This window comes from Lampetra fluviatilis, chromosome 23 (assembly GCF_964198595.1).
Source record: "Lampetra fluviatilis chromosome 23, kcLamFluv1.1, whole genome shotgun sequence".
NCBI lineage: Eukaryota > Metazoa > Chordata > Hyperoartia > Petromyzontiformes > Petromyzontidae > Lampetra > Lampetra fluviatilis.
This window is the reverse complement of record NC_136297.1, coordinates 7436071-7462816: the sequence shown is the minus strand read 5'-3', so window position 1 is coordinate 7462816 and position 26746 is coordinate 7436071. Positions and strand designations below refer to the sequence as shown.

Genomic DNA, 26746 nt, shown 5'->3' with positions numbered 1-26746 from the left:
ACGCCTTTCATTTACGTTATTCATTCATTTACGAGAGACGTAGTTACACTGGATTTTGTTTTACATTTTGTTGTGTTTCATTAACCATTTGAGATTATATCTTTTTTCTGCAGTGGAGAACTGGGAAACCATAACACATGGTCAGATAATTTCGTATTTCTATAAATGCAGTAGAATTAAAATGTGATAAAGATTTGAGTAAGTTGTGTCCAGGATTAGGGAGTTCGATGGTTAAGGTCAGTGGTTCCCAACCTTTCTGGAGCCGCGGAGCTGCGTCAGCTCTCAAAACGTCTTGCGAACCATCTTGCACCAATTAAAAATGTCTTAAAATTACTTCGATAAGCGTTGGAAAACGTTACTTGAGAAACCATCACAATTGTTAATATTTTATTGACCATTCTAAATAGTTGTGCAATGGACCACGAACAATATGGTGTTTTGTGAAGCAATCGGAATGTCCGTAGTATCTACCCGCGCCAGTTCTGTGGGGCCACTTTTCTGTGGCCTTCCAGACCACCGTTGACTCGCAGACTACGGGTTGGAAACCACTGGTTTGCACCACACCTGGACCGGGGGCTGTAAGATTGATGCCCTTGCGTCCAGGTGCGACGGCCGCATTGCATCACACGCGTGATTTGCATGACGTGACGTGTCGCATATACCTGCACTAAAACAATAAAATAATGCGCATAGATTTCTGTTTGCCTCGTGTCTTTGTAGAAATTTTAAAAACCCATACCTCAGTAATAATGCATCTAATATTCTAAGTTACATCGTGGAGAAAAAAAAAGTCTCGGTGATTTCTTGCTCAACTGAGCATTGAAGCAGTTCTCATTTATTGCCAGCCCTGAACCAGTGGTGGAAATTCCACGTTCCTGTTGCATGGGCGAGTATATCCATAAAATGGTATAAATTATACTCTTTGGTTCTTTCGGTAAAGTCACGTAGGTATAAAATAAAATAAATCACGACGTTTTGGGCACAACACAAGCGTCCGTCAGACTGTTTCAGCTGCCTCAGCAGCAGACCATGCTTTCCCACCCGATGACGGACGCTTGTGTTGCGTCCGAAACGTCGTGATTTATTTTATACCTACGTGACTTTACCGAAAGAACCAAAGAGTATGGATTCCTGCAGTCACGAAAGCGTCAAATCAAGATTGAATGGTATACATTTTATTGACACCCAACCAGGAACTGAATTTGCAACCTTAAGATTGTGAGCTGCTCACTATCGCTGAGCCACTGATTTTTTTACCATTTGTATGATTAAGTTATGAAGGCAGCACCACGGTAGTTTTTGCAAATTGGTGTGCCGTGTAGTCAATTGTCGGCCCCATTCTAGAAAATGATTCGTTTATATGGTGTTTTTAGGTGACTGCACTCCGATTATCCCTCTCAATGCTTGAATTAAGCGCAAAACCAAAAAACGTGTTTTCGTTTAATGTGTCAACATTCAGATAATTCCCTATTGGTGACATCAATAGCAGTTCACCCACGGTGGGCATGATGCGTTAAGAGGATTATTAGCACGTGAACAAAGATCATACAATTGCAGCACAGCTATCGTAATAATGTGCTATTGGACTGTTCTAATACACTACATGTGTTTTATACTTGGAACTGTCTTAATGCCATTCCTAGTTGCAATACAAATGCTTTTGGGGCAAACAAACCGCATCCGCGCAGACCATGGCAGATGCGGATAGCTGATGCACGAATGAAAAATAAAAAACGCTCCAGTGTGCTACTGGTTACACATAACATACGATGGAACATATATAACGACTCAACAATGCGCGATTGACAAATACGAAGGAGGCATCGGTGTGATACACTCCACTACTCCTGACACATTTATCTGGCTCAGCCACTCGTAAAATTATCGTTGTTGCTCTACATGAACATCAGCCGTACGAAGAAAATATAAATGGTGCGATGTACGGAATTATAGCAATTACGCCAGCCGTTGGAATAGACCCCTTTTGTTGTAGGCCACTTCCACATCTGATGGAGGCAACTACTGCTGTTGCATTCGTGGCATTGGTTTCCCATTGGACTCAGACTTGCCTCAAGTGGTTGAGGTGCGAATTGGTGATGCTGTATTACAGCGCAGAGAAAAGCCAGTGAGGGCGAGCGACACTTGGCGATGAGCATAAAGTCTGTCATTCATCACTGTCGCAATTTTGCGCCCGTGGTCATGTGTGTGGTGCATCGTTCAAACGGTTGATTACACATCGCTATAACGGTTGATTACACCACTACAATGAACGATCTGACGGTTCTTTGTGCTTTCCCAGAGACTAATAGAGCACCATCATCAAAATCATTTTAATCCACATGTCCACCACTGGCATTACAATATGAAGAGATTTCCTCCAGCAATAATTAGCACTGTCATTTACTGCATCTCTACTCCAATATCAATAACACCGACATCATCTCCAACATTACTATTGTCTATTACAGCATACATTTAATGTACTTTCGGTAACATATTGTACAAATGAAGGCGGTTAAAATGTAAGCCCTAACATAAAGCGTGGTTGAGCCCACCAAACGTCAATGCGTTACGCACATCATTGTTTCGAGTCATGCCACGGTTTTCATGGAGAATTAACTGGGGGTGCAAAGTATTCGGGGTGCAGCAATGCTCCCGATTGAAGGGTTAATGTCGATTCTCAATCTCAAGCCACAAGGATTGAATTGCATGTGTATATTTTCAATTGGTATATGTTGCAGCAGTGGGTATTATCCTGTACTTCCACGCGCCCCTGCCTTCGCAAACCCATGTTGACTAGGGTGGTGAAGTATGGTCAAATAAATCACTCGTGACCTGCACAGTGTGGAAAGAACCTCATCCAGCAGTGAACTAACGAGGGCTGTACATGTGCTTATGTTGCTTGTAATGAAGTCACGTGGCCCCTACAATACTGGTAGCTATATTCACCACAGTAATATTGCTTAGGTTTTTTGCGGTTGCGCCGTATAGCACCGTAAGTTCTCTCCCTGTGGACGCGTGGATTTCTCTCAGGGTCCTTCGGTTTTGCCCACCAGATTTAGATTATTGGGCTGCGACTCTAAATTCCCTCATATGATGACGATGATTGGTATAAGCCACTTTGATGGCCGCCTCTAAAAAAAGAGCTCATAGCTCGGTGAGATTTACCTGGCAAAATTGAGAAAAAAAGCTCTGCTGAACCTTCAGGTTGAATCGCATGTTGCTCGGCATGAAGTTCTCCTTTCACTCTGCGTGCTGGTGAGCTTCTTCTGAATGCAGTCCCTGAAGTCGCCCCCAACATCGTGGAGTGAATTCCGTTCCCGAAAGAAGCTCCCATGCGGCACGGGGAGGGGAACATCGGACGACATGCCGAGCAATTTGCTGTACCAACCCTAAAATACATCAGAGTGCTGCACAGCTCAGGGTAACAAAAAAAGAATCTTCAATAGCAACAATTCATCGACTCATAATGGTACGAATAATTTTTACACCCCTGACGGACGTGCATTTGTGTTGCCGACGGTCGTCGTGATGCACCGTCGCGCGTGTGTGTGTCCGCCATGCACCGTTAGAAGTCGGCGGGACGAATCATCATGGTGGAGGCTTTGAGAGAGTAGCTGGCTCCACGCCAGTAGTGCCACTTGATTCCGTTAAAGTGGCCGTAGTGGGAGCCCTTTGGGAAGAACTGCCCGTTGAGGTTGGAGGGCCCACATGCCTCAAACCACCAGCCTACCGTGCACACAAAAGGGAAGCAAAAATATGAAAGTGCACCCCTGCAATAACTAGCTCCAATCATCGCTGGCAGAAGGGCATCCACTAGAGGACGCTCTGGACAAGCCCCCTTCATAGGATGTTTTGGCCGACTGTTCGACGATGGATAGTGTGTTTTGAAAGAGGTGGGAGTACCCACACTTCATCTCACCACACGCAATCTGCCGATCGACTAAATGTGGTGTAACCATTTATGGAGCAGAGGCGAGGGGGTTCTCAGGAACTAGCCGCCTTGTCTCAACCGCCCCATCGGGGGATTGATCCGGAAACCTCTGGGCGGCACGTCCACTATGCATGCTTCCTTATCAACACTGCGTGACTAAATCACAGATATCTCCACCGTAAATAACTCTGAAAACAACAAAGAGTTGTAGCTTTTTTCAGCAAAATATTGCTCTTATCACAGTACTGCACGTTGCGGTCTGAAGCAGAACCAGAGGGTTTTTTCAACTGGAACCAGATGACTGACGTCCTCAATGCGCCTCAGCCGGTCTAAGCACAATTGAATCTGGTTAGTGCGAGGATGGGTACTAAAGAGGCCTTGTCGCGTGTGTCAGATATGCATCTGCAAGGTAGACAAGGGATGGTAGTGTTGGGATTCATTCCCCATGTACACATGGGCTATGACCGTGTCCTCTAGTCTCCTCCTACATGAGCCAACACTCATCAGTGGTGTTGGTCACACATTCCAATACAGTATCCCCTCGTTAGTCGTGATGGATACGTTCCAGGATATCAAGTCCATGAATAATGAGGGAATACTGCACAGGACCCTCACAAACAACAGTCTTGACATTCACGTGAGGCATTCCTGATCAAATCACAGTATTATTATTTAAGAATGCAAGGAATGGCAATAGGTTATAAAAGTAAGTCATGAGGCTGATAGACAATTAATGAGGTTGGGAGTGCAATGTACGTATGTTGAACTTTTTTCGCACCTGACGTAGCCAACCGTGCTAATCGGGGGTGCGGGGAAGGACAACAAACTAAACATAAAAAGCAGTTCTAAACACTGTCTTAAAAGAAAAAGTGCATAACAGCAGGTGACATTTCGGGCAAAGGTCCTTATTCACAGCACATGCGGCTCTTTAAGGACTGACTTCGTGTCGTTATTTATTAAGGACCCACCGTCTCGTTATCACCGCATGCATTGTGGCTCTTGAAATATTGAGGTTTTTGTTTTTACATAATTTTAATAAAAATGTCACTTCCCGTTATTTTGGTTGTCGACCTCTGGGCTATTGGGAGGTTAACAGGAAGATCACGGAATTGTTGTGAAGTACATGAGACCGGGGCTTCTCACCCCCTGAGCTCAGCTGGGCACATTTGCACTGGCAGCGGTCGTGATCCTGGTCGCGGGTACTGAACTCGGCACCCGACTGCACCAAGCTGCTGTAGCGGCCGGCTGTACCAGAGAACCCACTGACCAGCAACCTGCATGCAACAGTGGACACGCGCAACAAAGAAAAAAGATCACCCATTTATCGCAAATAAAACTGCCGGGGCAGGTGCTGTTAGTGAGCATCCATTCAGGACAAAACGGCGTGAATAAATCAAATATCCCCCCTATAGCTTTGACAGACTGTTGGGGCAAGTACTGTTAGCGAGCACCTATGAAGGCCGGCACGGCAACACGAGGTAGTGATGAGGCAAGCACCACACCCGGGCTTCTTTTGTCTCCCAAGTGTTAACACACCACAATCGGTACTCATTTAAGGCTGAGATGACCTAAAGGAAGCCCAGGAGATAATATGCCGCTGTTGTTAGCCGTGGCAAATAATCTAACCTATGTCGCCAACGTTCTTAGCATAGCAACACAAATATGCAGATGCATATTATATTATTATATTCGTTAAACCAGGATGACCTCACCGAGTCTCATCGTCACGCCACCATCAACATTCCAAGTGCATGCAGCTACTACTGGTCTGTATGTTTGTTCGCTATAATACAGAAGTAAAAGCTGGATATCAGCACCCCCTCTTGGTAGCAAGACCAGGTGTCCTTATATCCAAAGTGTGCTTTTATCATAAGTTGCCCTCTTCCATCCCAGTCCCAGTGTAATGTAAGGATGTGTTGCTTATATGAGGCTTCTTCTTAGGGTGCCACGGTGGATACAGGAGGTCGTAGGTGCGATCCCCACCCTTACGCCTGCTGTATATTTGGAGTTTGCATGCTTCTCCTCCCATGGTCGCGTGGATTTTTCTCTGGGTCCTCTGGTTTTTCCCTCCACGTTTAGAGAAATGCGTTTAGTTCAGTGGCGGCTCGTGACATGTCCACTCATTGGGGCTGTTGTGAGTGAACTCTAAAAAGATGGTGTTCTAATTAAGAAAAACCTCGTCATGCTATTGGCATTCCCCTGTAAGTGATATAACTGTATTATCTACCAACGGTAGGCATTTATACATAATACGAAATACAACTACATGGCACTCTAATGCTGTCCTCATGACCCTCAAGTCCACACTCAACAACCCCTTTGACACTGACAAAAGCCTAGAGCGTGAAAGCCGTGAGCTGCTATATTTGCATAGTGCAACCTCGCGTCTCTCACTGCAGCCATGGGCGCCTTTTCACCGCCCTGAATTGGTCTCAAACGCCGTGGCTGAAATGCGAAGATAGTCGTAACGAATGAAGGGATATCTCTCAGTGGTTTCGAATATGAACTTAAAATGTTATCTTTATCAGGTCATTCAAGTTGAAAGAATCGTTATATATATTTTTGAAACACAACAAAACAATTTATAGAAAAGTCTTTTTATTAGAAAAAATCTTTCTCATCTCCAGCTGCTTGGTGGGGCGGCGCCTCCAACGCCCCCTAGTGGACGAACCGCGCCTGGTTTCGAGTATTTGGCTGCTAGAAATGTCCACGTGAAAAGCAACTTCGTTGAGCTATCGTTTGTGGCCAGGTCGCTTTTGAAAAAAAACCTATATAGCTCAGTGGGGCCTTAACTGGTAACATAAAAACAATAGTTTTAGTTTAGTGCTTGGTCATCTACGCACTCGCAGATATTTGGCTCAAACGCACTCTGCCTTGCCTGACCTTGAACTTCCTTCAAGTCGTCAAACAACATTTTTTCCATTCCTGTATCTAAGCATCTTTAGCAAATATTTTTTTCAACAACTACCTTCATCATTCTTTCATGTCAGAGAATGTGCCCTTATCCACGTATTTAAAAGAAATTTGAATTGTTCAAACTTCCTCATAACTCCGCACCCCCGATTAGCACGGTTGGCTACGCACGGTACAAAAGGTCAACATACATACCATTATTTCTCTCTACTCTATCCAACCAGTTATTTCCATTCAATTCCAGATTCAACATCTCGAGACTTTCCACCCTTGTGTCTCTTTCTTTCGTGTAGTCCTGCCACATATGACAGTACGCTCCGTACGAGGGCCTTCGCGAGTATTTTCTTCTACTCTCTCTCTGCTTATTCCCATTGCAATCCTGGCTCTCATCTCCTTGGACAATTGGCTATCTTCAGTCGGAATCCGTACCGTGAAACTTCACTTGTGATACGTGCTCATATTGGATACACTGCTTTTCGATTTGAAATCTTTACAATGACACAACGTTTTCGAAGGCCAGCAAGCGAAATAGTTTTCCTCTCAGGGTGGATTGGAGGTGCAGTGGTTGGGAGTACTGTTTTACGAACGCGACGATGACCTGCCTTCTATTCCTCGCCACGGTTAAAGCATCAGTGGTGAAATATGAACCGGGAATAGGTCCGCACCTTCATCGCCAACCCTCACTGACCAGCGCGGTGAAGTATGTTCGAACAACCCACGTGATCGGCATTACTACGGAGAGGTCCTAATTTCAGCAGCGGTGGATTGACAGAATGATTGTAGACTACATTGTCCACGGGAAGGGAGTTTCAAAAGTTGTGCTCTATACCAACCCAACACTCGCCCCCCACAGTTGCTGGATAACAGGCGTGCATAGTATCGCCACTGCTATACTAATAATAATTATAATCACGTCTCAATTACAATACGTGCACAATTCGAGCGACGACAATCACAAGATTTCCCCCTGCTCTACCACACTTATGTTAGTTATCTTTCCCCCCATTCTTACCTTCACAATGAGCTTTCATGTTCTCGCTTTGTGATCCCCCACCTGGATGGGCAGGTGAGCCCGAATCTCCCCCCTTTCGTTACGACCCCTGGCACGCCGATCTTTTGGGTTTATTTTCGCGGCGGAGTTTGTTCCCCACACTCCACTTCTCCACCGGTACTGCGATCAGTGCTTTATGTACTGAGCTCGCATTGTGTTACAATTAAAAAATAATAATATATAAACTAAACAAAAAGTGGATGAAATAACGTGCAACCCGTAGGCGGAGTTTGACTGCTATACAGGGTGCTTCAAAAAAAATGTCAACACTTCTGAGAATTTCCAACAGTACCACAAAGAATGTGCTTCCGGGCTCTGGAGACTTCGAGAAGATTCCAAGCATGCGTTGACAATGATGGCGAACAAGTGGAGACTCTTTTTGAAGCTATTAACATATATTTGTTATCATCTTACAGTGTTTTATCTGTTCTTTTTCCATTAAAAACGATAGTCCCATAAAAGTGTTAAAAAAAATGTAAGCACCCTATATTTTTGGGGCGGGGGTGGGGAATCGCGGGTGCAAAAATAAAAAATAATAATTGTAAACTACTGAGACTAAATTAATAAAGGTGTCCTGTTTTGGAATGCCTTTGCCCCTAATCCACCAAACTCAGCACGTGGACTGCAACGCCCCCCCCCCCCCCCAAAAATGATGTGCGCACCTGTATCGAGCAGCCTCCCCTCTCAGGGTGAATCGAGCGTAGGAGGCGTACGCCTGGTTCTCGTCCCAGTCCCAGAGGAGGATGCGGAGTGCTTGGGGTCGCCTGGATGTCAGCACGTGGACCGCCTCGTTGCCCAGCCAGTACTCTCTGTCCGCACTCCCAAAGCCCTTGCAGTCAAAGCAAACAACACGGAGCGTGACTCGGTCGTTCAAAATCCGAGACGCTCGTGCACGCGAAACGGTTTGGCAATGCGTGCTGTGCAAAAACGAGGTTCAATGTACGCACACATACGTACAATGGACGGACGGGTGGGGGGGGGGAACCCATCACAATAGGAAAATGCGTGCAGGCTGGAAGAAAACGGCCACATGTCTCGACTCTGTTTTGAGTTCGTTTGTGGCTGGAACAACGATCCGGCAGCACGTTTGGCTCTGTCGAGTTAGTGCTTTATAAAAGGGCTGAGAGCATTGTACCGGAGTTCTGGTAATCATAGGGGCATGGCCATGCAAGGTGGCATGATGGCAGACATGCCTTCGTCTTCTTACTCTCTGCGAGAACACCTTTTGAGCGTGACCAGTGCTGAATATCAGCTGGAAAATCAGGAGCGTTGTTTCAGAAATTATTTTGGCACCCTGAAAACATCTGTCTAGCCACATTTTGTCTTATACTTGTTTAGAGAACTAACGTAATAGACAGGGCACAATAATACAGTGCAAATAATGGACGGCATTCCTTGTACTATACTCTCGTGGTAGTGCCTTACACCAATAAGCCCTACTCCAATACAGCCTAGTAGTGTTCCAGAAAATATTGAGTGAGACATTCATTCTTTAAAGGGGCATACCAAGATGTATCAGTGACAGTAAACCACGCGGAACACATTCCAAATAATATAATAACCACTTGCTATGAATATTCTTTGGTTATTTCGGTAAAATCACGTAGAGAAAAAAAACTGAATACAAATGATCAAAAATAATTCACGTCATTAATAAATAAATAAACATTCAACATCATTCTGCTGTAGCTCTCACACCCCCCCACCTCGAGGTATGCGGAGAGGCTGCATATTCTTCAGGGATTTTCGTCAAAGTGGCGAAAGTTTGGACAAAAGCCTGCCCATGTACTTCACTGGGGTGGTGGGGGTGTTCTTCAGGATGCCACAGGAACGTGTAAATCACGCACGCGCAGTGCCCCTTGGTGGCGCAAATCGGTATAGCATCACGCATTGCTCGCCCCCCCACCACACTCGACCGGAGAACTAGCGCCCAAACGACTGCAATGGTCAGCTGCGCCAATAGCAAAGTAGTTTAATCAGTAGAAGACCAATGTTAAATGGTAACACAAGTGATTAGCGCCCTTTTGAATAATATAATAAAATACATATTATTTTACGCCAATGGTTATTTTGTGTTATAGAATGCTGCATCGAACTAGGACAACGTTTTTTGAAGGCCAGTTCCTTGCACAAAATGTCTGGAAGTTTCATCAGAATTTGTTGAAGCAAGCCTGATTGCTGGTGATACACTGTATGTCAAAATTGATTCAGAGTTTTGCTTGTACTGAACCAATGCTGCTGAAATCGTGCACTCCCAGAATGCATTGTGGTTGATGGGAAGTGTGTTTTTGGAGGGACATGGATAGGAGCTATATTATCTGTTTATTTAGTTTATGATAAAAGTTAGCACAGTCGTGGCAACAGAAGAGGCAGCAGCTGCAGCAAATATACATCGTTAGCAGGAAACAGCAGTGATAAATAACTGATATAGTTGCAGGGCCGGATTAAGGCATGTGCTTTAGGGGCTGCAGCCCAGGGGTCTCTGCCAGCTGGAGGGCCTCCAGAGATTAAGTGAAAAGTTATTTCATTTATGAGTGCTGAATCAAACTTTGATTATTTCATTTGTGAATGCTGAATCAAACTTTGATCAAACTTTGATTCAGCATTCACAAATGAAATAACTTTTCACTTAATCTCTGGAGGCCCTCCAGCTGGCAGAGGCCCCTGGGCTGCAGCCCCTAAAGCACATGCCTTAATCCGGCCCTGTATAGTTGTCGTCTACGTGGTGGGCAGCAGAGAAAGCACTGCCACAAAGTCTATTGTTAAACTGTACTTCTATGCTCCCACGTCTTGGCTCCCCGCCCGCGCCAACCCACACTGACCCGCATGTTGAAGTATGATCTAACAAACCTCCATGCCTGACATGGCATGGGAACCACTCATCCAGCCTTGGATTTACAGAGTTGTACATATGCATGGTGAGTCATAGAAATATTGCTCCTGAAGTAGGCAGCAGCAGTATAGCAGTATTGGCAGGAATTGCGAGTCGTTACAGAAGCAGCAGTCCTGTGCCATGTTGAGTGAAAGTCAGTGTATGCCTTTGACAGAATTGCACTCCGGAATTGTGGGACATGTAGGCCTGGAGTTGATCTGTGCCAAGCCGTCCAGAGAGGCTACCAATTTGTAGTCCTGCCAGGGGCGGTTGAAGTTGATATGTCCATCTTCACGGCGCTGAAAGACCGTCCAGCCACCGCCCTCCGTCTGCATGTCGCAGTACACCTAGGAGCAGCACAGTCAAGCAGCGTGATTATAGTTACAACTCGATTATTCACGAGCATACGATATTGGTTGTTGCCTAACGGTGAGATAGTGGACGAATGGGGCGCCGCAGTGGCGAGATGTTAACTACTTCGCCTGGTATACAGGAGGTCGTGGGTTCGATCCTGACTGACACCTATATATTTGGAATTTGCTTGTTCTCCCCATGGTCGCGTGGATTTTTCTCCGGGTCCAACGGTTTTTCCCGCCACATTTATCAACATGCGTTTCGAGTATTTGGCTGCGATAAATGTACACGTGATAAGCCACTTCGTTGAGCTATCATTTGTGGCCAGGTCTCTTCTCAAAAATAACTATATAGCTCAGTAGGCCTTACCTGGTAAAATAAATCAATAGTTTAATTTAGAATGCACATACTTGCTATGCATTCCTGGTCCTTACTTGTTGAGTGCCATTGCCCACATGACTGCAAATGTTCAAGTTTGAGCTTATTTTGCTTAACCAAATGAGAACTCAGCACACCAGGATAGTCTTATTTTTCAGTGATCTGAGGCACTAGTAGGCCAGCAGGGGGCGATGATTGCAATGTGAAATCCCAATTGTGTTATTTGGACCCTGATGCCGTTACACAATGGCCTGCTCTTGCGAATGACGTCAGGGGATCTTTATATCGTCCGCTATGAGTGTGACGCAGATGGCGTGTGTATCATTTTGGTTAATACACCCGGAGTAATAATCAGGGCGGCCACTGCATTCGAACCATGAACCTCTGCTCCTGGACTAGCAGTAGCTAGCATAAACCATCACACAATCTCCAGTCATTTACACAGCGGCCTTTGGCTAGCCATCGAACCAAAGATGATAACTGCAAAGCGCCCCTTTCAGATGCGCTTCTGCGACCGTCTGGAATGCTCTTCCTTCTGATATTAGGAAGCGACTCGAGCTATGCACTATTAAATCTAGACTGAACACTCATATAGAACTTCTTTTTGTATTTCGTTTGTTGTCCTTCCCCCAAACCTCCGATTAGCACAGTTGGTTACGTACGGTGCGAAATAAGTTCAACATACATACATATCACCTGAAGACGATTGTCGGTGTTGTGATCGAAACATCGTGATCAATTATTTTTCTATCTACGTGACTTTACCGAAAGACCCAAAGAGTATGATTGACTTACTTTAAGAACATTTAGACAGATGACACATTCTCATGCCATTACTCCCATTCTATGAATGTAAATATATATGGGTCGTATAACCTCAATTACACATGTTTAGCATTATCATGATAGTTATCGAATGTACCAAGTTGCTGTTGTAGTGAACTTAGATGTAAAATAGTCGATGATTATATATCGCACCTCCGATGAGTACGGTTGGCTACGTACGGTACGAAAGACGTTCAGCATACATACATTATATAAACATATAAATACATACTCTTTGGTTCTTTCGGTGAAGTCACGTAGGTATAAAATAAAATAAATCACAACGTTTCGGGCACAACGCAAGCGTCCGTCATCAGGTGAGAAAGCATACAAATACAATTTACTGTTCTTGAGAAGAACAGTATATATTTCCATTTCGACGAAATAGCCTTCAGGAAATAGATATTAAGATTTAATCGGATTCATACTCGGAAATATGAATGTGTTAGGTTAGGAGGTCATTTTCGAATGTAGTTCACCAGAATATGAATAGCTAAATGTGCGTTAACCATGTAAGATGGCTATAAAGTACAAACATTGCCCAGCCAGTCAATCCACTATTTCAGTAGTTAACCAGCCAACCAATGATTTAACAAGCCAGCAAGGTGTTTTGCCAGCCATCAACAAAACGCAGAGCTCGTGTACCTTGAGCGTGTGTGAAGTGTTGAACACGTGAAGCACGTATATGCCACTCCTCGTCTGCCCACTGCGGTAGATCTCGGCACAGTCCTGATAGGGCCCACCAGGCCCTGCAGAGACACCAGCGATGGCCGCGCCCCGGACTGTGATGTCACGTCCGGTCTCACCAGATGCCGTGGCCCCTCTAAATTCCCTGGTAACCTGGGCACCTCTTGCTCGACCCTGGTCAGCTGCTGCGAAGTAGATCAACTTGGTGGTTATCATTATAGATTGATAATTATCAGCAGCAGCAGCAGCCATGATAAAAACGTGCATGTTGCACTGCTATTTTACAGCATCATGAGATGTGGTAGCATTTCGATGCTATATTATATTTTAAAAGGGCACTTGTTTATCCGATGTGCCCATGCAGTGACCATGAACCTGATCTTATGAAACTAAGTGTCAACAGAACCATTAGGTCCATGCTGCTTAAGCCTTAATTGTGATGGTTAATTTGTCGAGTGTCAGTCATCGTAACTGAGAGTCTCTCGCAGAGAGTCCTATCCAACTGCTCACATCGTCTGACCAGCTGATCCATTTCCTTCCTCTCCCCTCTCTTCCTTCAAATGACACGACGCAAGAAAGGGTTCTGATAAACATTTAGAAAGAAAAATTGCAAACAATAAAAGGACCCTACTTGTGTTGTGTTGAGATTTTCCTCCATGCAAAAGGCGGTTATTGGGCTGAGATTCATCACTGGACTGGTGGCGTATGGATACTTCATTGTTCTTATCATCATCATCATGAGCATCGTCATCTTCTTCTTCTTCATCATCATCATTGTCATCCTCATCATCCTCGTCATCATCATCTCCATCATCGTCATTCGTGGTCGTTGATGTATAAGGCTGCTGGTTCAAGATTTTCCTCCGAGTCACTTCACGCCTACTCTCCAGCTCTGTAACCTTCCTCTCCAAGTGCCTGCGACAAAGACAAATAACAGCTGCTTCAGTGTACTCGGAAAGGTAGAGGTGTGCTGACATGGCAGTTGGGTCACTGCATCATCATTCATCCTAAAAGTCATCATTCATCCTTTCGCCATGGTGGCGAAATATTAACTGCTTTGCCTGGTATATAGGAGCTTATGGGTTCGATCACGACACTGTGACGCCTGCTGTCTATTTGGAGTTTGCATGTTCTCCCTGTGGACGCGTGGATTTTTCTCCGGGTCCTCCGGTTTTTCCTTCCACATTTAAAAACATGCGTTTAGAATATTTGGCTGCTATACATTTCCACGTGATAAGCCACGTCGTTGGACTATCATTTGTTGCCAGGTCGCTTCTGATAAATAAAAAATCCATATAGCTCAGTGGGCCTTACCTGGTAATTTTTTTAAAATAGTTTAGTTTTAGTTTGTAGTTTTGAAAATACTCCACAACAAATTAGCTGATGACCTCCGTAACTGTGTTGTTTCACTGGAGTACTCATTACATCACCTTAGAAATCTCCTCTCTACTCTCCACGCAGCTAAGACTTGCTCTCTGGCAATCGTGAACGTTCATCTCGTGTTGCCGCCCCTCGCTTTTTTGGCATGAGCTCGCCTCGTCGTGTTGGCATTAATTCCTTGCTCTCTTCCGTGGCCTTTTTAAATTCCTGCCAGGATTTGTGATCTCCCTTCCATTGCACATTGCGGTTAGCGAGCCTCCCCCCGTCCGCCGCTGCGCCCGCGAATTGGTGTTATATGTCTGCGTCACCTGCCAGTGTGACTTGGATGTTGTTTTCCTCGAATGTGTTTGCTAACAGTGTCTGCAAGCCAATGATTTATTTGCTGTAACTGCCTATTGTTTTCTTCATCAAGGTGCTACCGTGGGTCATTTTTTGGTTTGTAGAAACATTACGGCTGAATGTTTCTTACCCCCGCATAAACAAAACAAATCAAATCGATTGATTAATATCTGCAGTACCTGTTGTTGTGCTGAAGGGTTTGAATGTTCCGTGCTTGTTCTAGAACCTTCTTCTGGAGGGAACGAGTGATGCCAGAGTGCCCACGCGCACCGCCCGCCTCTCGCACCGTGCTCTCCAGCTGCACTCGTTGAACACAGACCAGAAATAAGCTGAGTGCGGTATGCACATCTGAAAAGCGTGTTGCCGACATTGAGTGTTTTTTTTCTTCCATGTAAACAACAACTTGAAGCCTATATATGTATGTATGTTGAACTCTACGGGGTAAAATTGAGCCTGCACATTTGCTGATTTTGTGAGTCCATCTCTGCGGTCGACATCCTCTCTTGTATGTATGTATGTTGAACTTCTTTCGGATCGTACGTAGTCAACCGTGCTCATCGGAGGTGCGGGGGAAGGACAACAAACTAAACAGAAAAAGCAGTTTAATCTAAATTCAAACGTGCAAAGCTCCAGTGGCTTCCTAATATCGGAAGAAAGAACGTTCCAGACAGTGCCCAAACTCGTTAGATATCGAACGCTAAGCAAATTTGGGCCTGGACAACGCTTAGATGGGAGACCACCACGCAAACCAGGTTGTCATAGGTTTATTCGTTGATGCGCTACACTGTCGTCAGCAGAGGTTAGAGAAGAAAAATTCAAATCCACGTCCCCTACTTTCACCAACCCACAACAGACCAGCTTGGTTTAGGTATGTTCACATAACCCCCAGGACCTGCATGGTATGGGGAGGCCCTCATCCAGCAGTGGACTGACAATCGGGCTGCACATGCACAAATAACATTATTAAACATATTCTTATATTTTCTCGCAACATCCACTGATCTGATGTTGAAAACAATTTTTTCCCAGGGTTGACAAATGCTCAAATGACAGTTCTTGGAAGTTCTTACTGAAGCTCTTCTAAATGATCATATGCACAGAGGGGAGGGGGGACAGCTAATGATAGCCTTGACAGTCATATCTTCTCTAACACATGGCAGCATGTGCTCTTTTGTGCATTGTGCTGATAAGATGTCCCAGGAGCTTAGCTAAAACCACAACGAACACGTGATACTCAGCACTTGGTAAAATGTCATTTTAGTGACTGGAGCTATTCTAATCAACATTTAGCTTAACCCCCTAAGCTGCCCATTTACTTCTAATTGATGGTTGATTAAACGGCTGTAGTTCCACGTTGGTTCTGCTACATCTTACTAAGTGCAGCATAAAAAAAACTACTGCGCAGTTTATTTTCACAATTGCGTTGTACAGCTCTCTGATGGTTTTTTTTTCTTCCAAATGTACCACACGTTGTTTTGGCACGATGTCCGATGTTTCACTCCACGTGCTGGTTGGTAGCTTAACCAGTTCCTGAATAAGCTCCCAGGACGTGGAGAGGAACTTCGGACATCAATGACAAACGCTGCGCGGCACAGCCCCGAAAGCACATCGGAGCGCTCCGCAGACAAATGTCTCCTCCCTCACGGAAGCACAGCGAAGTGGCGATAGACCACACCTTAACGCTTATGGTCTTGCATATCTGTCCTGACCATTTGTTTGAGAGAAAAAACAAAAACTCCATCTCAGCCTTGTATGCCAAGACAAAAACAAACTGTGTATTTTGGATACAATAATCAACATTTGTGTAACTAGGGAGTGGCTGGACAGCCCTCTTTCCAAGCTTTTAATGACCGTTTTCATAATTATTTCCAAACTGTGCCAATAACCAGGAACAAACGGTGAAGCAAAGCCGCATATTCTCAATGGGAATTAATACTCAACAAACGTTATTTGCAACCCTTTGTATATCCACCGCTGGATGAAGGCCCCTCCACATTACACCACGCTGGTCAGTAAAGGTTGGTGAAGAGTGTAGTGGTCCAGGAGTGGTTAACTGTGGCCAGGAATCGAACTCAGGTCATTGGGTTCATAGAACAGCATACACATGCCACCGTATCCACTCTTCTACACCCCCAATGTGAAATAATCTCAGAAAATATCACCATTTGGCTAAACCTAGTATTCATTGTTATGATTGTGTATCTGTCCAGTTATTACAAAGGGCGGAGTGGTGGTGTAATAATAAGCGCACTGCGCTATTAATTCGACAGCCAAAGTCGAATTCCCATGCATAGTTACCATTAGTGGTGAGCGATATCTGACCTGCTAATGAGACCCCCTCCACCACTCCCAACAACCCACACTGTGTAGTGAAGTATGGTCAAACAATCCCATTGACCAACGTGGCTTTGGAAGGCCTTCATCCAGAAGTGAGTTGACAAAGGGCTGTAAATTCAGAATTAGTTTTTTTGATGTTGTCTGCCGGCCGAGTCGCCCTTGAAAATATCTTCTTAACTCAATGGGCTTTACTTATGCTGGAGGAATCAGATGAGCCATGAAGCTCTTTGTCACAGATGTCCAGTAGGGACAGGTCAGAGAACTTTATAACAACACACTGTACAAAAACACGATAGTATAGTATTGCAAAGTACAAGAAAGGTAAACAAATCACCCCAAAAAATACAAATAACACTAAACCATACCCATCCTACCAGGCATAGCCCATCGAGGTATTAATGTTGAACTTCCTTCGCACGGTACATAGCTAATCGGAGGTGCTAACCTTGTGGAGACGCAGCGTGGCGTTGCCCAGAGCTGACTCTAGCTGCTGTATCCTCTCGCTCGTCTCGTCCAGATCCTTCTTTGACACATCCCCATCCACAGGCGACGCCGCTTCCAGATCTCCCTTCCGATCGGGGCTGCGAGTCCTGTCCTTGTTGTGAATCCGGTCCGAGTTTTCTTCATCCGGATCAGCGTCTCTCATAGACTAAAGGGTAACACAATCGCTATGGTCACTTAGCAGGATTGTCATTATTACTATTTTGCCAAATGAAAGCAAAGATCAGGACAGCGTGAGATCGTGGCACATTGGGGAAGCCTTCATCTAGCAGTGGCTTAACCATGGAGGCAAATTATAGTTTTTAGTTTAGTTTTTTTTGTAGGTCATAGAAAATTTGGATTTGAACATCAATCATCAATTCATTGAAAACACGAGTTAAACGGCATTTATTTAACCGGCCCAATGCTGTTCAGTACAGCATATCAATCGATCAGTGGGGAGCGGTGGCATGATGGTTAGCGCACTGCCCTGTGAACCCAGCCTCCTGAGTTTGATTCCCAGCCACGAATAAAGTCACTGGCAAGTGAAATCTGAACCGCTGCTGAGGTACCCTCCCCCCCCTCATCACAACCGACACTGACCAGCGTGGTGAAGTATGGCCGAATGTACTGAAGCATAGACGGAGCATGATACAGTACAATGGATTGTGCTGTAACCGCCCTTCGCTGACAAGATACGTACAAGGAAATGTCCCTTAAGTGAGGGGAGAAATCATTCGGGTAAGCAACACATTGAGTAAAGGCGAGCTGTCAATGCGTGAGGTGGCAGTCGCATCTCTGAGATGTTGTCGCCTATTGCGTTCATCTCCTGGCCACACAGTCAGCGAGCATCAACTAAACTACCGTACAGTATTTTTATTTATTTGACCAGGTAAGGCCCACTGAGCTATATAACTCTTTTTCAGAAGCGACCTGGCTATCACAAATGATAACTCAACGAATTGGCTTATCACATGGAAATGTATAGCAGAAAAAAATACTCTAAACGCATGTTGATTCTAAATGTGGAGGGAAATAACGGAGGGCCCTGGTAAAAATTCACACGACAATGGGAAGAGAGAGACATGCAAACTCCAAATACTGTATTCAGGTGTCAGGGTCGGGATCAAACCCACGACCTCCTGTATACCAGGCAAGATAGTTAACATCTCGCCACCGTGGCGTCGAGTGAGTGACTTCTTGCTCGCAATGAAGATAGACTGACGATCGTCTCCTATTTGTATCGCCCTGAGTGAGCCAGTGGGTGGAGATTCCACATTCTTATGACGTGTACAAGTTAATTCATAGGAAAACCACCGCGGACTTCGCCACAAAGTGGTACCTATTTGACCGACCTCGTAAAGTTGATGGGCTGAGTCATGCCACATGGGCGTTATGAGCCAAAAATTGCGGCCCATAATTGTTCAAAACCCACATGGTGATGCCATGGACTTTAGCTACAAAATTGCCCGTAGGATTGATCAGTGCTAGAATATTGCCTCTCAAACCATTATGAAAAGTACACATTTTTTTGGGTGGGTGGGGTGCACCAAACCCCAAGGCATCTCCTAAAACCCCTCGACGTGAATGCGGTCCTGCCTACGGAGGAGAAGCGCAGAGGTTCAACTCACCTGTGCGAGGGATGCGCACGCAGAGAGGTCGGGTGGGATGACGAAGGTGTAGGTGCAGAGGCCACCGCGCACTCGGCGATAAGAGGAGGCTGCCCTCGCCCCAGGCTGAGTACCGAGAGGCTCGCCAAGTGCCCACATGTACAGCAACAGCAGCAGCATCGCCGAGCTCACCTGCGGGGCACAGCAGAGCCTGACCCCTTGGCCTGCTCCCTCTGGGTCAGTGCTCTTCATTGCAAGGCCCGCGGGCCACTGGCGGCCACCTGGTGGCCTTCAGTGCGGCCCCTGACGTGCGGCCGGCGAAAATACACAGCATCTGAAAACACCCCTTGCAGGCGGTGTGGCGGCCCTCACCGTGATGATGTCTTATCGGCGAAAGTGCCCCCCCTCCCTGAAAATTAATGAAGAATACTGCTCTAGGTCGTTAATGAATCAAGGATCAAAGATTCCTCCCCCCCCCACCCCATAGAGCCTTAACAGACTGTTTGGGCAAGTGCTGTTAGCGAGCACCAATGAAGGCCGGCACGGCACACGAGGGGGTGGGTGGCCAGCACCACGCCCGGCCGCCTTTGTCTCCCCAGTGGCGATGTTTACACACCGCACCAGGTACTCATTTGAGGCCGAGTCGACCTAAGGGGGCGTTAATAAATGGACACATGCCCATGCACGTATTCACTGTGGAGGCTGCACATTCAGTGTCATACTCATTGGCCATCATCATCAGTTCACTGCTGGATGAAGGCCTCCCCAAGCCGTCATCATCTCTCACGCACCTGCTCATGAGCTGATTTAATCGCTCCATCTCCAGGATGGACATCCTTTTGAGCGCATTGCCTTCTTGGACGGGCACTGACGTTAGTCCTGGCCACTGGCCATCATCTCTTGTCACAATCAATATTATGGCTTTTCTTCTCCAATATCTTAACTGGTTCTCCGATCTGTGTTCCTCTTTTGTTCGTTATTTTAAGCGTGCAAACTCATTATGAGCACTTTTATACGGTTTTACTACATATTTTTCATCATTGTCCATGTTTCTAATCTATCTAATAGCAGGCAATATGCATTGACTAGAAATGCTCCATGCACTGGAGCCATAACAAAGTTCATCGAACGAAGCAGGGCTTCTAATCTTGAATACAACCAGGTGATAACTCAAGGGACTAGGATAGCGTCTCATTTGCAAGTGACCTCGAGTATTAGTCTGCCAGGAGGGAGCGATTATTGATTTATGAAATCTCAATTCAATTAGTAAAATTATCACACCCTATAGCGTTATATCACTTAGTGGAAAATAATACAATTGTTGAACCATAAAATAAAAAAAGAACCAAAAATCACCATATTTGTCATGAACATGCCACGAACACCATCTGACTAGACAATATATAGTAATCTGTTTCAAGCAAGAGCCTCGAGAGCAGATCAAGCCCCTTCTAAACAAAAGGCACTGTCCAAATAATGAGCTTATGATACATATTTTCTATTCCAAGGCACTATTAAGTGGGCGATTTTCACTCATTAGTTTGTTTGCGAACTGCCTGTGCAACGTCTTATATTTTAACATAAAATGCAAATTAACATAAATAAAAAAATGGCCACTCACCATTTGCGCCACTGGGTTCATTGTTTGATGCGATGTTCCTTATACCCCCAGCTCTTGAGTTTTAATTCAACAGATTGTAGTTTTCTGAATTCTTTAACTCCAAAATACTTTAAAGGCCTAATCTGCAATTTACTTGCTCATTTATAATAAATTAGCTTTCAAGACATAAACCCACTGTTAAGAAACCCAACAGCTGTGGATTAAGGGTGGTAGGTAGTACGTGTGTGTATACCGTCACAATCTCCCAGGATGGACTGTCGAGGCGTGGGTTGGGCAGGATTATCAGCTCCACATTGGATGTCGAAAGTATGAGCACATTATTTAAATTATTAAACTAGTGGTTAGGCATTTGAATAAAGTTGGTGCCTGGATATTGCAATGTTGTTGTGTAAAGGAATTAACTGGACGAGGTAATTCAGACTTGACCAAATGTGGGTGGATTGAGGGAAGTGTTCTTTGGAAAATGTCTTCACGTGTGCAGAAGAGGGTAACACTTTTCTTCGTGTGACAAAAGTTTGAGTAAAAAAATGCCCTGTAATAAAATTGATATAAATGTCCAACAGACCACATTTCCGAAAGCAAAAGAAGCTTTATTTTTAATAACACCAGAAGATTTTTCAAAGCTTAGCAAATAACATTACAATATTACAGGATCTTACCACGCAAGTTCCATTGTCACATTTACAAACAAAATGAAAAGGCATCTGCGAAACTAACTTTGTACAAGCCTATAATTTACAAAAAAAGTGTATTTAATGTTGCGTAAAGAACCTACCTTTAATGATATACCTCAAATGCAGTTACACTTCAAATCGCTATGGGCTGTACACACTAACACTTGTATAGATAAAACAAAAAACACGAGGATCAAAGTTTATATACGGATATTTAAACAAAAAAGCCACTATTCTCGTCAGCCTTTGCATGATCGGTGGTCAATCCTCCCGTCGCCCCCAACCTTAGTCTATTGCTTTCAAAATCTGTCTCTCTCCAACGATTTAAATGTTTATATTGCTATACGGTTGTTTGCTCGAATTCTCTTTACTGGTTGTTTACAGCATTTTAGTTTTCAATTCACCTCCTTTTACTTAATCCAGATCGGTAATTAATGTGAAAGTGCCATCATACTTTGTTGTACAAGTTCAAACGACTTCAGGCAAAGAGATTCACTGTTTGTTTAGACACAAGTTACCCCCATGAAAAAAAAACAAATATTTAGCTTAATATTTACACAAACCTAATGCATGTCTGCCTCTATTTTTGCAATTACGTACATTTTTGAGAGCAGCTGTTATGTTAAAACTAAAGTACAACGTGTAACCCTTTCATGTTTGTCATCAAAACATAACAGCCCCATTCTGTTAGCATGTTTATATTATCAGTGCATAAAAATGGACCAAAAAATGTTGATAAGTGTCATTATCTTATGATTCACATTTTTGGACGGTCACTCTTATTTACTTTCCTGGGTTTTAAATCAAACCAAGTCCCCTCTGGTATGCCCATGAATTGGCCCGAATACCTTCTGAAGTTCTTGTTTCAAGCTTAAAAGTGGCTGCGTTGACGCACTGAACCTTTACATTAGCATGTACTTTCATTTGAGGAAGTTCAAATAAATGTTATTGATAAATTTAGATCTCGGCGAACATTTGTGGCTCACAATGCTCTCATTGACGTCGATGCAGCAAGATTAAGTCTTCTAGATCACCTCTCAGAATCCACAAGCATATTCTTAATAACTTGAAAATTACTTAAATGTACGTCATGGCCAGACAACCGCTTATGTGCAAAGTTGAGTTTAATTGGATCCCATGTGCCTGGTGTTCATGGTTCGCAAAAGCACAGATTCAGTACAAGACACATGCAGTTGAATCCAAAAGTTTAGAAATTGATTTAAGGCATACCAGCGGTTGTGGATCACAAACAGGTTTAATGACTTACATTTTTATTTAAAACTATCGTGACTGCAGGAATTCATATTCTTGGTTCTTTCGGTAAAGTCACGTAGATATAAAAAAAAAATCTAATTTTAAAGCAAAAAACCCACGACGTTTTGATCGCAATACAAGCAGTCTTCTAATGAAGCAGTCTTCTAATGAAGACTGCTTGTGTTCAGAAGACTGCTTGTGTTGCGATCGAAACGTCATGGGTTTTTTGTTTTAATTTTTTTTATATCTACGTGACTTTACCGAAAAAACCATGAATAGGTTTAATGACATAGAAACACTCGAATTCTCTTTCAACCCACTTAGTGCAGGTTGAAGACTTTATAGGTGGCCCATATGGAAAAAAATATTTCAGGTTTGTAATCGAGTGCTTAATATACTGGTTTGGAATATTTGTACCTGTATAAAGCTATTTATTATTATAGCCAAATGAGATGTATTATATTACACAGGTTAAATCCAAAGCAATGGTTTAACAACTGGCGCTCACAATGACAAAGTTCGAGTTATTTATCACAATTAGTGTGAGCTTGCACTCAAACAGGCAAATGCATCACAGCACCTTTACAAATGTGTGTGCGTTTTCAAAACTCATACTGGCTCATAAGAGAATAAGAAATGTATTTTTTTGCCATGGGGTTTTGTCTTTAGATTTATGGAAAAAAAAGGTTTTTCGAACGGGGTAGTAGGACAGTTTGCGATGGCTGCATTGCTTTGCCGTCACACGTCAGTGACAGTGTACTGGCCATCGGGCCGCCCATCACGAGACCGCACGCGCAGCGTGGCACTGCGCGGTGCAGCGGACGACTGCTGCTGTGCTTCCGCTGTGTCTATCACTGCTCCTCCAGTACCGCCACCTCCACTGCTGCTCTCGGCCCCTCCATGAGCACCATGTTGCCGTGCGATCAGCCGTTCTGAGGCTCTTAGTGGCAGGCGACCTGTCCCAGAATCCTGGCGTGCTACTAATGAATCTGGCAGCAAAGACGGCTGGCGGTGAGGTGGTGGTGGAGGAGGCATGTTGGTGCGACGCCGCCGCCCCAACAACCTAGAACCATCTTCATCCGCAGCCAAATGTGGGGCAGCGTAGACGGCTCTGCCGCTGCCTCCACCCTCACCAGCCAACGGCATCTGCCCCGAGCGGCCAAGACGCATTCCTGCCAGTTGCCGAGAAATGGACGCCGCTCCTTCGTTGTCTTCGTAATCCTGTTCCTCGTCGTCCCTGTCAGAGCTGTCATCGCTATCAGCTGGGCTTGGAGGACCGACACCAGCCCTCATCTGGTGCTGGGGGGCAAAGGTCGCAGGCCTTGATGGAAAAGAGGACGCGGCTCCGGAGTCTGGCAGAGGGTCCACAGAAAGAGTAGAAGATGTAGCCACACTACTTACTGGAGAACTAGGGGAGGCTGCGGTGATGGTAGATGGCCCTGCAGAAGCCAAAAGTCCACCTGAAGCAACCGAGCCACCAAAGGCAGCTGATGAGACTCCCAGTGCTGCCGAAATACCACTCGATATAACGGAAGCAGCGCTGGACAGCATGGAAAATCCACCTGCCACAACAGATCCAGAGCCAGAGCTGGTGCCAGCGACTGCCCGGTCAACGCCGTCCACGCCAGAAGCATTTGCAGGTGACACCGCCGGCGCTGTAAGATCCAAGCGCAGGCCTGCAACGCCCTTCTTGGGTGCACTCAGCAGGTCACGTTTCATTTTGCGGCGACGAGATGGCTCGCTGCGGCGGTACTGCACCATGGCCTCCAGGTCCGCCACGTAAAGGTAGCCAGCGATGAGCATTTCCATCGTGGTGCTGCCACGCGCGAACGCTTCCTCCAGCTCCGCGCTTGTGCGCTCGTCGTACTGCCACCAGCCGTTGCGGCCCTCGTAGTACCAGGCATTGGCGGTGCGCGGCTTAAGCGGCACACCTTCAGAAGCACCTCCAGCCACGCCCATCGAGCCCGATGATCTCCGCTGCTGCTGCGCAAGCGGCTGGCCGTCTGAAGTGGAGCACAGCAGTGTGGGCCGTTCCAGGAAGTCAGGTGGAATCTCGCTGCGGCATAGGGCACACCTGCGGCTCTGCAGCGCGACTCCTTTGGCGCAAAGGAAGCAGAAGACGTGGCGACATGGTAGGCGTGCTGGGTGCACGCAGGGTTGCAGGCAGATGGCGCAGTCTGGCACAACAGGACGTGCGGGCGGCGCCTCGCCGGGCCCCACGCCCGCGCTGGGCGGCTCATCTGTGCCGAGCACGCGGCACCCCGACATTGTTGTTTGTTGCCGAGGGCCTGCAGAGCACAATGATATGTAGCGAATGTGATCAGACATAAGAACACTGGGTAACAGGTGCATCTGACCATACATTTCAATACCGTTCCAAGATTGACACAAAAAGACATTCGTAAACAACTTGTCTCTAGGCAACCAGTGGAAAAAAATGCCACCTATGTGCTGGTCTTCATAGCCGCAGTTGCACACATTAGGCATACCAATCAGCAGCATCATGTTCTACAGCACAGATATTTTTCATTCTATCTCATTAAGCTCTAACATGGTAAAATAAAGGCAACTGAAAAGTTTCTGTTAAGTCAATTTATAAATGCAGCAGTCTTTTTAAAGACCTAAAGGCAAAGGACATCGCCTGCATCCAGGGGTTCGGCTACATTCTACCCTAGAGGAAGTTGAAGTCCAACATCGACCAGCCAGCCCGACCTGAATCGGTGTCTTTTTAGTGACTAAAATAATTGACGTAGTTGAAATAGTTTTGCGTGAAAAAATAAAGTCTACCATTTTCAATGTCCGGGGAGAATATATATTTATCTAGAACTTAACAAAATGGGCCTATTGGGTCTAAACTTTCATTTCCTCTTTTCAGCGACGTCAACTTGTCCCATGGCCTGGAGGGATGAAATCGGCTTATGCACAGATGGCTACGTCAATCGTTACGTCGCACGCTCGTAATAAGGTGTCGACGGCTGACAAAGGCCTTCATCCAGCAGCAGCAGATTGACCATGGCTGATGGTGACGATGGAAAGGCCTACCCTATGAAAAGGGGCTTTTATTCGCCCAATATTTTTTGAACATTGACCATCGATGTTGGGCCGACAATGGTCAATAACTGGCTTCTTTTAAGTGGCCCACTTAAAACAAATATACATCACCATTTTCTAGCCACTTCAGGAGAGAGGACTCCCAGCGATACATTTAAGCGTGTACATCAACACATTATTCATCATTTGCATCCTAAGGCCCTGTATATTATGTAGGATGACATCAAACTCGAGTCTTTCGAACGATATTTTAACCGTCGAATATTTAATTAACACAATCCCTTAATCTGCCGTCATACATTCTCCCCTCGGCAGCCATTCTATCCATATAATTTCTTACCTTAGTTCATCTACAACGTAAAATTGTAAAAAAAAAACGCTTCCACAACTTAAGTAATGTATATTAAGTCGATAAATAATGACTAATAATGCAATTACAGTGAAACGCGTAATAGGGCCAAAGCCACGGCCTCTCCTTGAATGCTTGGGCAGGCGAGATGGCCTCTCGCCGGGCGTTGCGATCAGGCAAGGACCGGGATAAAGCGCCTTGAGCCGCAAACAGCAGCGACATTATCCAAACCTTGTTACATATATTCGCTAAAATACACACGACTATTGCTTAAATCACCTCACTACGACCTCCATAAAACATACATTATACCACTCCGGGTAATTTTAACACGAACGCGATTAATGTCACAATTGAGCAAATAAGCCCTGCATCGTCTCTAAAGGCCGCACCGAACAAAGGTATCTTAACATGTCCGTGGCGCGCGACACTTACGTGATTCGAACAGACGAAGACGTTATTTTAAAAGTAAATCAAATACGCAAGAGTAAAAAATTAACGAAAAGGTAGGAGTTTGATTGCGATACGCGCAAGACGATTGACGCGTTCCGCGGGCGCCCAACAGCCGTTCAATTCCCGGCACCGAGGAGAGGCGGGGGAAACGACGTCGCCTTTGTGTGCGGGTGACGTCAACGGA

General features: G+C 45.2%; 2 protein-coding genes across 4 annotated transcripts; both read right to left on the bottom strand.

Annotated features, from left to right (window-relative positions):
* Window positions 1–53: 53 nt before the first annotated feature.
* Window positions 54–21021, bottom strand: LOC144940688 (uncharacterized). Of its 3 annotated transcripts, none has more exons than XM_078866999.1 (10): window positions 20782–21021; window positions 19182–19352; window positions 17516–17719; window positions 14913–15031; window positions 13646–13929; window positions 12973–13199; window positions 11016–11117; window positions 8561–8727; window positions 5078–5208; window positions 54–3729 (listed from the first exon to the last, which is right to left on the bottom strand). In XM_078866999.1, the coding sequence occupies exons 1-10, from the start codon at window positions 20800–20802 to the stop codon at window positions 3569–3571; spliced, it is 1587 nt and encodes a 528-aa protein (XP_078723125.1). In that variant the 5' UTR covers window positions 20803–21021; the 3' UTR covers window positions 54–3568. The 3 variants fall into 3 exon arrangements, with proteins under 3 accessions (XP_078723125.1, XP_078723126.1, XP_078723127.1); XM_078867000.1 differs by having other exon boundaries at window positions 12973–13196; XM_078867001.1 differs by having other exon boundaries at window positions 12973–13076.
* Window positions 21022–21350: 329 nt separating this feature from the next.
* Window positions 21351–26746, bottom strand: RNF146 (ring finger protein 146). Its single transcript, XM_078866997.1, has 2 exons — window positions 26545–26746; window positions 21351–24997 (listed from the first exon to the last, which is right to left on the bottom strand). The coding sequence occupies exon 2, from the start codon at window positions 24975–24977 to the stop codon at window positions 23448–23450; it is 1530 nt and encodes a 509-aa protein (XP_078723123.1). The 5' UTR covers window positions 24978–24997; window positions 26545–26746; the 3' UTR covers window positions 21351–23447.